At 44.0% G+C, this 13,484-nt stretch overlaps 1 protein-coding gene across 3 annotated transcripts in view; it reads left to right on the top strand.

Moving 5' to 3' along the window:
• DPYD (dihydropyrimidine dehydrogenase) overlaps positions 1-13,484 on the top strand; it is a 503,241-nt gene that overhangs the window by 132,309 nt on the left and 357,448 nt on the right. For all 3 annotated transcript variants that reach the window (XM_053391713.1, XM_053391712.1, XM_053391714.1), the window contains exon 4: positions 7,683-7,770. In XM_053391713.1, the coding sequence (XP_053247688.1) occupies positions 7,683-7,770 (88 nt within the window). The remainder of the gene's footprint in view (positions 1-7,682; positions 7,771-13,484) is intronic.

Raw genomic sequence — 13,484 nt, 5'->3', positions numbered from 1 at the left:
CTGCCTTCAGATGTCTTCTAAAAGTTTGGTAGTTGTTAATCTCTTTGACATCTGGTGGGAGGGCGTTCCACAGGACGGGCGCCACTACCGAGAAGGCCCTCTGCCTGGTTCCCTGTAACTTGGCTTCTCACAGCGAGGGAACTGCCAGAAGGCCCTTGGCGCTGGACCTCAGTGTCCGTGCAGAACGATGAAGGTGGAGACGCTCCTTCAGGTATACTGGACCGAGGCCGTTTAGGGTTTTAAAGGTCAGCAAACACAGTCTTGCGTTTGCTCTACCCCTTTCCAAAAGTAGTATTGTCTCATACTTATTTTGATTTTGTCGCAAGAAAAGATCATTTGTTTGGCAATGTTTTGTGCGGGTTTACAAGCCCATGTGTGCTCTTATTGTGAAATGCTCTTCGTTACAAGTTACTGACCTACCTGTGTTGCTATATAGAGAGCCATGTGGATGCACAGTAAGTATAGTCATCACACATGGTTTTGGCTAGCAGCCTTGCCTTCTGCAACCTCACTACTGATTGAAGGAGGCAGACAAGAAGTGACGTGGGGACCACTCTTACCTTCTTGCTGTCTTCTCCCAGGGTCAGAGCCCACAAGTGGGCAAAAATGGCAGCTTCTGAAACAGCTTGTAAGGCAGGGGCTGGTGACTTCATTGGGCAGAAGAGCTGAGATCTCTTTTTGTGTGTGTCTCTCTGTGTGAAGCGACTTTGAGGCATTTTGCTAGTCTGATCAAAACTCTTTTGACACCTGAAATTTGCTTGAAATTCCTCAGATATCTCACTTAGAGAGATAAGTTCAAATTGATGCTGAATTTTGCCTCTAGTTGAATGATGTGCCATCTCTAGCTGAGATGCCCTCGGCCTTTTCCATGGCAGCCACAGAGAAGGTATCTAGAGAATGTGCAAAGGTGAGAGAAGAGAGGGCCAGGTAGCGGTAGGCAAGCTGAGGGGTAAAGCAAGCAAACCCTGACATCTTGCTTGAAGCACACCTTGAGGCCCTACCTGTTTCCCCTTTCAAAAGAGCACTAAGCATTAAGCATATAGTGGGAGTGGGGTATCTTTACTCAAAACAAGTTTTGTGAAAATAGGTAGGTGTGTTACTTCTGGTTTCCCCAGCCATCTTAATCCTTAAATATACAGTGGTACCTCGGGTTAAGTACTTAATTTGTTCCGGAGATTCGTTCTTAACCTGAAACTGTTCTTAACCTGAAGCACCACTTTAGCTAATGGGGCCTGCCGCTGCTGCTGCACCGTCGGAGCACGATTTCTGTTCTTATCCTGAAGCAAAGTTCTTAACCCGAGGTACTATTTCTGGGTTAGAGGAATCTGTAACCTGAGGCATATGTAACCTGAGGTACCACTGTAGTTTTATAAAGTTAGCAAACAAGGATGGAGGGGGCTGGTAGAAAGGGGTATCTGATGCAATGTTATCTGTGGCTGCTATTACTTGCAGAATAATAGAAGCAGAAGATGGATCTCCCATTCCCTTTGGTGCCCTCCTACGTGATCAGAACTGATATCACTGAGCATTGATCTGCAGGATGTATGTGGAACTGGAGCAAATACATGTGCAGATCTTAGAGGCAGATCTCTCCCTCTCCCAGTAGCCATTTGTAACTAGGGGTGAGAGGAGCAGAGGTTTCAAGTGGAAACCTCTTTCTGCACACATTTTTTGCTTTTAGAAATTACCCCGTTCATGCCTGTTCATCACCAGGTGCATACAGGAGTGAGGAATCCATTTTCCTGGTTATAATGCTAGCACTTTGGTCCCAGTTTCTAACATTCTGGTTACGGTGCATTGCCAGCTGCATTATGCAACTGTGGCTTGTTGAGTGATCGACTGCCATACTCCTGCAACTTTCATTCACACTGGTGAGCGTGGTGTGAAACAACAGCGGACGTTGTTGGACATGTTGTCCTCCGCCCCCTTTTATGTGCATGTACATGTCTTTTTCTCCATGATTCACCCATGAAAATGCTGAGAAAGATCTCTGTGTTGGAATATGGATGCCCCAGTTCTGTCATGTGGGCAGCAGTGGTGTGAACTATGAACTACGAAGGAAGCGGATGGCGCTGTGGTCTAAACGACTGAGCCTCTTGGGGCTTGCCGATGGTAAGATTATAAGGTCGGGAGTTTGAGTCCACATGCCTGGGGAAGCTCCCATTGCTTTGTCCCAGCTCCTGCCATCCTAGCAGTTCGAAAGTACACCAGTGCAAGTAGATAAATTGGTACCGCTACAGCGGGAAAGTAGACAGTGTTTCTATGTACTCTGGCTTCTGTCGCGGTGTTGCATTGTGCCAGAAGTGGTTTAGTCATGCTGGCCACATCAGCTGGAAAAGCTGGCTGCAGACAGATGTCGGATCCCTTGGCCTGAAAGCAGAGATGAGCACCACACCCCATAGTCAAATTTGACTGGGCTTAACTGTCCAGGGGGGACGCGGGTGGCGCTGTGGGTTATACCACTGAGCCTAGGGGTTGCCGATCAGAAGGTCGACCGTTCGAATCCCCGTGACGGGGTGAGCTCCTGTTGCTCATTCCCTGCTCCTGCCCACCTAGCAGTTTGAAAGCACTTCAAAGTGCAAGTATATAAATAGGTACCGCTCTGGCGGGAAGGTAAATGGCATTTCCGTGTGCTACTCTGGCTCGCCAGAAGCGGCTTAGTCATGCTGGCCACATGACCTGGAAGCTGTACACCGGCTCCCTCGGCCGATAAAGCGAGATGAGCACTGCAACCCCAGAGTCGTCCGCAACTGGACCTAATGGTCAGGGGACCCTTTATCGTTAACTGTCTGGGGGTCCTTTACCTTTACCAAACTATGAAACCTATGGCAAAATTACGGCAGTAAACTCCTGTGATTTTTCAGGTTAATGGGATTTTCCCCCTGGAACTTTAACATGGAAATGACTGCTAAGCTTCCACTAGATTGCACTACTTTTCCAGAGTGCTTTTAAGATGTTGTGTAAAATTGTATAAAATGCAAAAAATAAAAATAAAATAAAATAAGTCAGATAGGGAACTGTCTGGAAAAAGGAACAAAGTGCTGTCTGAATGCAGCTATTGTCTCATTTAGAAGGCTAAAACTAGGCTTCAGCACCCCTGTTACTTTCTCATAGAACAGAGCTAAACAGAACATTGTTGCTAGTAATTCATCTATTACAGAAGAGAGGCCACAGGACTATTTTTATTGGAAGAAGCTCAGCATTTTTCATCACTCTGACTCTCTGAAGTAAATTATTGTTCCATCCAAAGATTGCTTACACATGCCTGGTGCATGATGTTGACATAGCTGTGTTCTTACAAAGCTGCAGGTAGTTTCTCCCTACTCCCCCAGTAAGATAAAAGTATATTTTCAATTTTATCATTATTTAAATTAACTAAAAAGTATAAGGGCAGGCCCTGCCATTAGGCAGATTGTAGCTGCTGATCTTTGGACTGCAAAGTGATAGTTACTTTATGTATTCTTTTTGAATTGTTACTACTATTATTGTTGTTGTTGTTGTTTAGTTGTTTAGTCGTGTCCGACTCTTCGTGACCCCATGGACCAGACAGGCACTCCTGTCTTCCACCGCCTCCCACAGTTTGGTCAAACTCATGTTCGTAGCTTCGAGAACACTATCCAACCATCTCGTCCTCTGTCGTCCCCTTCTCCTTGTGCCCTCCATCTTTCCCAACATCAGGGTCTTTTCCAGAGAGTCTTCTCTTCTCATGATGTGGCCAAAGTATTGGAGCCTCAGCTTCAGGATCTGTCCTTCCAGTGAGCACTCAGGGCTGATTTCCTTCAGAATGGTTAGATTTGATCTTCTTGCAGTCCATGGGACTCTCAAGAGTCTCCTCCAGCACTATAATTCAAAGGCATCAATTCTTCAGCGATCAACCTTCTTTATGGTCCAGCTCTCACTTCCATACATCACTACTGGGAAAACCATAGCTTTAACTATAACGACCTTTGTTGGCAAGGTGATGTCTCTGCTTTTTAATAGGTACGGTGAAAGGAGAAGTGCTTGTCTGTTTTTTTCTGGCTGTCTTTGTGTACTGTGTGTTTTTTACTTTGGGTAGGAACAGCACCTCCACCCTGATTAATGGCTTCTTAATTGCTCTAAAAATGTTATTTAGTTCAAGTGCATAACTATGTAGAAGGGGACCTCTTACAAAGAAAGTGAAGAGTGACGTGTGCACACATACGCGCGTGCACACACACACACGTGTGCATGTGGCAACTTGCACTGAATTGTGGTTTACAGTAATTGTGTCTTCCCCTTAAGTATGGAGCCATGTCATTCAGGCATGCCTTTCTACTGTCTTGTTTTATGCCATTTGTCTGGTTCTTCGGAATGTGGTACCTTTTTCTGTTTTGGTACAGTAAATGCACTCTGTAATATGTATTATGGCATGGTCAAAGGATAATTTATTGTCAAATAGAAAAAAATAGGTCAACCCTAATGTCACTTGATGATCAAACCCCCCCAAGTTTAATAAAACATCTCACCAGCATGCATCCTGCACAGCGGTTGATATTTTATTACAACTGCAGTACCTGGGCTATAGCAGTGGTGTAATTACTGAGCTGTCAGAGTGATAAGTGGGATTAATGGCAGCCTGATGCACTTTAGTCTGCAGAGTGCTCTGAGAATTGGAAGATGGTGTTGTTATAAGCGTCTGTCTATACTGGCATATTCACAGCACTCTCTCCCCACTTTCCCCACCCAGTGCCACAAATTCAGGCTCACATTGCTCTGCCTCATTAGCATCTGACATTTTCAACAGCTGTTACTTGCGAGACAGTTACTGTTATTGTTATTATCACTCCAGTAATAATAATGCAAATAAATATATATTATTGACGGAAGATGCATAACGATGCTACGCAATCATCTATTGCTAAGATGGCTTCCTAGGCAGTTCTTTCAGATGTTCTCTTTGCAGGTTTAAAGTTAGACGGGTGAGACTCATTGCCAGTTATGGTGTTTGTGGAGCACCATCCCCCAAGGTGTCATATTTAAAACAGGTTATAGTTTATTTAAAATCTGCTTTCCTAGGAGATCTTCAAAACCAGAGCCCACACAAATAATATTTTCTCATACGTAGCGTCTCTAAAATTGAATTTATGTGTATTTTATTTAAAGCTTAGACCTACATCTAAGCCTTTCCTTCCTTTGAACACTGTGGTTGCTCTAGACTTGCTGAAATGTGCTCTGAAGCTGTCTCTTCTTATTGTTGGTCTAACATTGTCAAATAAAAAACCCCAAAACCACCTTGTATGGACTAAACACTTCCTCCCACATGTGGTCCAAACTTACTATCTCATACCAACCACAGGTTTATTGTTTCAACATAATACAATATTCTGCTTGCCAGAAATTGCAGGGCTCACCATAAGTGTGAGGCATTGAAATGGGATGATGCACTGTAGAAACAGCAATAATCCTTAAGGTTTTATATCATGCATGTCAAGTACTCAGAGTGCTTTACCTACATTAGTGCTACAATTCTTGTAACAGGCAAGGTAGGGCGGTATTACTGCTCCTGTTTTGCTATCCAGAATAATGTGGTTTCTTCCCATTTAAGATATCATTTGGCTTTGGATTAAGCATGCAGGATCTTATAGGGCCCTGTCCGTGGCCTTCCTGGAGGCTGGTGAAATGTTTCTAGAATGATGAAGATGGCATAAAGGAATCGTTGCCTGTGGTGTACATACTCATGCTATGATCATTTCTGCATTCAGGTGTTATAGTTTTTCTCAAACCTGTTTGGCTGAGAGTCAGCAGTGGGCAGAAGAAAGCAATATGTCAACTGCAAACTAGCTGTGATGCCTCTGTCAAAGTTTGGCCCTGGAGCTGAACATGCCTGAAAACTATCTCCAGTCTTTGGCTTGTAACCAACGTAGCGCTAAGTAACTGTTCCATAAGCACAAGAATTTCCACTTGCACAATGGGACCTTATCTCCTCCACACACACACACCCATGTGCCCCCTAAATCTGTTCTAGGGGTTCCACCAACTCTCTGGGGAAGATTTGGGGAGTGTCTAGGACATGCATGGGGAAGGGAAAAGGGGGCAATCCCATTGTACATGTGGAAATCTTTGAGCTGATGGGGCAAGGGAGTTACATCCTTTTCACTTTCCTATTTCCCTTTGACACCACTTGCTTGCAGTTCTTGTGCTTAATTGCTCTCATGAATTACAGTGGTACCTCGGGTTAAGAACTTAATTCGTTCTGGAGGTCTGTTCTTAACCTGAAACTGTTCTTAACCTGAAGCACCACTTTAGCTAATGGGGCCTCCTGCTGCCGCTGTGCTGCCACTGCACGGTTTCTGTTCTCATCCTGAAGCAAAGTTCTTAACCCGAGGTAATATTTCTGGGTTAGCGGAGTCTGTAACCTGAAGCGTATGTAACTCGAAGCGTATGTAACCCGAGGTACCACTGTAGTCCACACACACTAAGTACTTTACCTAGTACAGGGGTCAGTAAACTTTTTCAGCAGGTGGCTGGTCCACTGTCCCTCAGACCTTGTGGGGGGCCGGACTATATTTTGGGGGGAAAAGGATGAACAAATTCCTATGCCCCACAAATAACCCAGAGATGTATTTTAAATAAAAGCACACATTGTACTCATGTAAAAAGATGCTGATTTCCGGACCATCTGTGGGCCGGATTTAGAAGGCGATTGGGCTGGATCTGGCCCCCGGGCCTTAGTTTGCCTACTCATGACCTGGTTGGTTTTTGCTAAATCAAGTGCACAAACCCACCCCCCTCGCTTCCTTCAGCCTGGTTGTAAGGAGATCAGAGGCATCTGCTTCCATTTTGAACTCACTTTGTTTATAGTTTCATTCAAACCAGAACTCTGGTTGGTTTTGAATCTGGTTTATCTCAATAGGCCACAATGTTGAAGCTGACTTGTTTGAACAAACCACAGTTAAAATTAACCACAGTCCTGGCTTAGACACAATGGTAAACCATGGTTAGCTGAAAATGGAAGGAAGTGCTTCTTATGGCCATACCAGTGAAGGAAATGAAGAAGTGCATGAACGCAAGGCTCAGTCACGTAGTTCAGTGTTATGGCTGACCCCGGCCTAAATGATCTGATTTTAGTCATTCCTTCAGCTTTTTAAATCTTTGTCGGTCATTGATTCGTCCTGTTGGATGTAGGATAATAAATACATGAATATTTGTGAAAACCTGCTCAGTAGGAAAGCTAGAATTTAATTCATTATTTGTCATTCAGCATATTATTTGAGCACTGAGCATTACATTTGCCTATAACCTCAGAAGGAACATCAGAAGACTGTGAAGGGAGTTAGAGAGAGGATGTAATAGCTACTGATTCAGGGAACAGCTCCTATTCCTTTTGCCCTTAGAAATAAAAGCTCTGGAGAAGAAGACTATGTTGTCGCACAATTCTAAGCACGACACACTTACTCGCAAAAGAGTTGTCTTTTATGAGTGGCTTCCTTCTGACTTTGGTGGCCTGAGTGATCTGCTGGTGGTTGCCTTGGTTTGCCTGTCTGTGGCATGGGAATAATGGCACTTCTCCCAGGAACATTTTTTAGTTGTTGCCCAAACGGTGAAGCGTTATTAATTTTTAGATTGATTAGCTTCTGTCAGGTACAAGGGGGGGGGGAATGTATGCTGTTGGCAGCGTTCTGTGCTGTAAGTCGCTTTAACTCATTTGCTTTCTTCCCCAGGTGCTTAAAGTGTGCAGATGCCCCCTGTCAGAAGAGCTGCCCCACTAATCTAGACATCAAGTCATTTATCACAAGTATTGCAAACAAGGTAAGAAGAAGAAAAAGGAGGAAGAGGCTGGTTCACCAAGAAAATGAAAGCCAAAACCTGCCGTGGCTGCATTTCTTTTTGTATGATTGAATTACAGCCCTTATCTTTGTATGTAGCTTAATGAAATAATGTTTAGAAGCAGCTATTATAAAATTTAGCAGTCTTTTCTTAATTGCATAATTATTCTTGCTACTTTCCTGTGGAGATATTGTGCAATAAGTGTATAGCCAGTGTATGTGTTCAGTCTGCCTTTTCAAGTAATTATATATCTTTTTCTTTGCATAAAACTGTTGGCTTTGGGTGGACCTTCTTAATTGATACTATTAATTAATTTTTTTTATAAAAAACAACAAATAAGTGGTTTGTGGTATAAGATTCACTACAGAAGTTTACTAGGCTTCTTCAGCTTTATTTTATTTTATTTCTCTTAAGAAGATAATGTCTTATCCTCAGAGAGCTCCGCTAATGTAAAATAAGCTAAATGGTTTGTGGAACCCACGCCAGAATGATGTGCTGGAGGAAGAGAGCCGAGATTTTTTTCTAGTTTCGTTTTTAGTTTACTTGAGAGAGATTTTTTTAAAAAAGCACCTTGGACTAAACCTTGAAGTGCAGGGGCTTTTATGAGGACAGTGGCAATGTAGTTTTTTTGTTTTTGTTTTGTTCCAAAAGATTCCTTCAACTAAAACTTTTTTTTCTTGTTTAATGGCAAAACCTAGTTATGAGAGTGCTAATAAGTAGCACCTACTTCAGTTAATAGGATGGAATGGAACTAACAAAAGAAAACGTTGAAAGGCACTCAGTTTCAGCCTTGACTGTGGGGCAGGTGTGTGTGTGTGTGTGTGTGTGTGTGTGTGTGTGTGTTGCAAATAAAAAACCAAACCTGAACCTTTTCAGGCAAATACTTTCTGCTTTTGAATTTTACGGTGGGTCAGACTGGAACTGAGTATTGGATTTCTGCACTCGTTCCTCTTCCCTTAATAATAATCAGTATTATTTGTCTAGCATTAGCTGTCTAGAGCAGGGGTTGTCTACCTGGTCCCTACCGCCCACTAGTGGCCGTTTCAGAATTCTAGGTGGGCGGTAGGGGGTTCTATGGCATCACAAGCTGAATCCACCTTCCCTCGAGCACTGGTGGGCGGTAAGGAAATTTTACGGTCAAGAAAGATGCATTAGTGGGTGGTGGGTATAAAAAGGTTGACTACCCCTAGTCTAGAGGGTGATCTTCAGAAACCTTGAATCATTTAGTCTTTTCTCTAATAAGCATGTGCATTGGTGATGAGTTTCTGCTGCCATTCTGGCAGCCTTGTAACTTAGAATGGTCTAATAAAAATGTTAAGCGGCCCCTGATCATTAGGTCCAGTTGTGACCAACTCTGGGGTTGCGGCACTCATCTCGCTTTATTGGCCAAGGGAGCCGGCGTACAGCTTCCGGGTCATGTGGCCAGCATGACTAAGCCGCTTCTGGTGAACCAGAGCAGCGCACGGAAACGCCGTTTTCCTTCCCGCCGGAGCGGTAACTATTTACCTACTTGCACTTTGACATGCTTTCGAACTGCTAGGTTGGCAGGAGCAGGGACCGAGCAACAGGAGCTCACCCTTGTGGGGATTTGAACTGCCGACCTTCTGATCGGCAAGTCCTAGGCTCTGTGGTTTAACCCACAGCGCCACCCGTGTCCCGGAAAGGTCTAATATGGGACCACAATTAGTTCTCACGTCAGGAGGCGCCAAAGCCCAGTGGTATTAGCCCTCCATGTGGCTCATGCACAGAGGCGCCAGCTGCTCCAGAGGATCAGGGGTGTGCGCAATGCAATGTTGCATGATGTCCTGACATCAGATACACAACGTCGTCTGAATATTGAGAGGGCCCAGCCCCTTCAAAAAGTATATTAGGGGGCTTGAAACTGTCTCGGCCCCTAGGAGTCAGTGCCTTTGCTCATGTATGAATAGGACTTTTAAGTATGTGAAGTCAGAGCGAATTTACATGTGAACTATGATAAAGTTTATTGCTTCAGATTACGAGGGGGCTCTAAATACAACCTTTTAAACTCAATTTCAAGTGTCACTCATTGGTTTAGAAAAGAAAGGAAGCAAGGGAAACACTCTAAAAAAGACAATGAATCTCTCTTCACATATGCCAAGTAGGAAATCATAAGATATTTTTGTTTAAAGTATTTCATATGCACATAGAGTTTGCAAAAAATATATATGTTTCCATTTGATAGTTTTTAGTTGCATCTTGCCTAGATCCTGGCATATATGCAGATATACAAGTTAGCTATTTCTATTTTCATAGTCCTTTCTTTTAGAATACTGCACATTTTCTTGTGTCTCTGTGTTCTGCTACGGGCCTCTTAAAATTGATGTAGTTAAGGGCCTCAGTATGGCTTAATCGAGCCCTGAATGCATTGTCCAAAGGTGTATATCGGAGACAGAGAAGGCAATACTCAGATTCCTGCTACATACCATCTCTTTCTGTCCATGCTCTCTCACTAACCAGGAAGCTGTGCGACTCTCAGGTTTTCATTGAAGGAGCTTTCATTATTGCAAGTTCTTTGGACGGTGGAGTCTAGCAAATGCATTCTTTTGTCAGGTATTTAAGGGGCTTTATTGTATATTGTGTGTTTTGTTGGGAAACTACTGTAGCAATCATAAAAGGTCAGGGATTCTTGTTCTCTCAAGCCTGGGGCATTTCAGATATTTGCAGGTCTTGCACAATGTGGTCTCTTCTACATTTCATTGCCTGTAGACCTCAACTTGGCAAGAAAGGGGTTGGGGGGGCGCCTTTTTGGGTTGAGAGGGTAATTGAATTGCCAGGCGCAATGAGCCTTGAGCCTCCTTGAGGAAAAGGATGTCACTGGCTTTGGCGACACTGTGCTAGGTTTCCACATTTCTGCAAAGCCTAGGCCAGAACTTCCTTTCGTTACATCTCATACAATGGGATTACACAGCCCTGCTTTCTAAAGCATGCACACTATTCTGCCGTGTCCTTTCTAGTCAAGATTCGCCATAATGTGCAAACAGCCTATTTCTGTTGCGTTCGCTCCATAGGTGACAGACAACTTTGAGGTTCCCCGTACTGTGAATGCTTGTTTGGGAGAGGGAGGGAGAAGCAACAAGCATGCATTTTGTCACTACATAGCCTGCTACAGAAGATCAGACGTGTAAAGAAATGATTTTGCTGAGAAGCTTGAAGGTATCATAATTTATTCATGCTTTCACTGGAGACAAGCCGTGTTAAAAAGCAAATGTTTGCTCAGCGTAAGAGCGGAAGGAACCGAGTGAGAATATGGGTGCCGTTCTCTGGTTTATTTCCCAGTCATGTCAGTGGGGCCCATCCTTCATGTGCTGTAGCCCAGATATCCTGAGGTCAGTGGCATGTAGTCAATGGACTATGGGAACTAGGCTAGTCCCCTAAAGGGTCCAAGAGTCCTGTTGCCACCTCTTGGACCCTTTAGGAGACCAGTGTGGTGTAGTGGTTAAGAGCAATAGACTCGTAATCTGGGGAACCGGGTTCACGTCTCCGCTCCTCCACATGCAGCTGCTGGGTGACCTTGGGCCAGTCACACTTCTCTGAAGTCTCTCAGCCTCACTCACCTCACAGAGTGTTTGTTGTGGGGGAGGAAGGGAAAGGAGAATGTTAGCCGCTTTGAGACTCCTTCAGGTAGTGATAAAGCGGGATATCAAATCCAAACTCCTCCTCTTCTTCTTCTATAAAGCCCACTCGGCTTCCGAAAGGAGGCAGCAGGGCTTTATTATAATTTAATAATAATAATTTTTTATTTATACCCCGCCCATCTGGCTGGGTTTCCCCAGTCACTCTGGGCGGCTTCCAACTGAATATTAAAAACAATGCAGCATCAGACATTAAAAACTTCCCTAAACAGGGCTGCCTTCAGTTGTCTTTTAAAAGTAAAATAGTTGTTTGTTGCCTTGACATCTGCTAGGAGGGCATTCCGCAGGGCAGGTGCCACTACTGAGAAGACCCTCTGCCTGGTTCCCTGTAACCTCACTTCTCACAGCGAGGGAACCGCCAGAAGGCCCTCGGCGCTGGACCCCAGTTTCCGGGCTGGATAATGGCACCTCCTTCCCAGAGCTCAGGACGCTTCTGCCCGGCTTAGGGATGGAGGTGTGATGCTCACATGTGTGATGTCGGGACTTCTCTCAATCAGCCTTGCAAGCTGGCACCTCTAGTCCTAACTGTTCTGCTACAAAATAATAATAATCATTGCACAGCACTGCCTGAGGGGTGTATCGTGTGTGAGAAAACCAAGTGGAGAGAGTGAGGAAGTATAAAGGAAACAGAAAGGGCAGGGAAAGGAAGTCAGGGAGATGTAATTGCCCCTGCGCTCACTGCCAGTTCCCTGCAGCAGGCTGCGAGCCCACAACGAAAGTCACTCTTCAGAAGGAAGCACATTTTCCCTCCTCCTTTGCCCCCTTAGATTGATTGATTGAGCTGTCTTAGGGATCCTTTGGATCCTGAGTCAGACCCACTGCTGTTTCATTGCAGCACAGAGGCTGAGCTGGACCAGATTGTTGTTCCAGGTCCAGGTTGGTACAATGCTTGGCCTGCCCTCTACTTTCTGTACTTGGCCAACAAGAGTGGCTTAGGCACAGTTGCAGCTGAGGGATCCTTGCTCCTCAACCAGGGCTTGAATTGTTCTGTGAGTCTCATTGGTTTCAGTGCAGCTTACTCTCAGATGAATGTGTATAGGATTGCAGATTACGTCTGCCTCACACCTGCACACCACCCTAAGGCTTACAAACTGTGCAGTGTGGGGCTCTGGCATTATACCCATCTTCTCCTCTCCTTTCCTCTTTATTTTTGCTTTTTTGCTTTGTATCCAGCATAAAGAAGTCTTATGGATAACTTGAAAGCTTGCTCATTATTTTGCGTCGTTTTAGTTATTCCTAATAACCCCTTTAATATTCTGATTGATCTAGTATTTTAACCTTTTCTCTTTCCAAATGTCTTATTCCTTCCCTTCTACTCCCCTTGCCCCCTCAAATTCATTCCCTTATTTACCTGCTTTCCATTCCTCTGGTCTACTGTTCCTCTTTCATCCTCCATCTTTCTCCCCCCCCCCCTTTCTTACTCCCTCTCTCCCTCTCCCTCAAATTATTTATTACTTCTGCTTTCTTCTCTCCTCTCTCCCCTTTTCCTCTGTTTTGTGTTTAATTCTTTCATTTAAGATTTAAAATGTAATGAAACACAGACGTTAGACGCAAGAGGGCCTGTTCTCAAAATGACAGCTCAAATTGTGCATGCAAATTGGAGACTGTGTGTGAAAGTCTGTACTCATTTGCACAAGCCATGCGCGCTCATGCATGCCATTTAAAACTGCTACATTTAATTTTAATAAGTGGGGCTTCAAGATAGTGTCTTTAATTTTCGATACAGGATAGATGTCACCTACATGCCACTGCAAATTGTTGCCAAAAATCATCTGCCAGAGTTCAGAAGCAAAATGATACAGGGAATCATTAATACGAGAAACTGATTATTATTATTATTATTTTTAAAAAGGAAACTAAAGCTGCTAGTATGCACTGAGTTATAATTACATAGAAATCTGCATTTTAATTAACCTTTCTTGAAGGATTGCTGGGGTGCTGGGTTTTTGAAAGTTGAATTTTATTCAGTATTTTATGTGCATCTTGATATTTTTCCAGGTCGCTAAGTACAAAAGCATTCAGATGAAAAGTAAGGATGTTCTT

This window comes from Podarcis raffonei, chromosome 6 (genome assembly GCF_027172205.1).
Source record: "Podarcis raffonei isolate rPodRaf1 chromosome 6, rPodRaf1.pri, whole genome shotgun sequence".
NCBI lineage: Eukaryota > Metazoa > Chordata > Lepidosauria > Squamata > Lacertidae > Podarcis > Podarcis raffonei.
The sequence above is the reverse complement of the archived record's forward strand: the minus strand, read 5'-3'. Positions and strand labels throughout refer to the sequence as shown.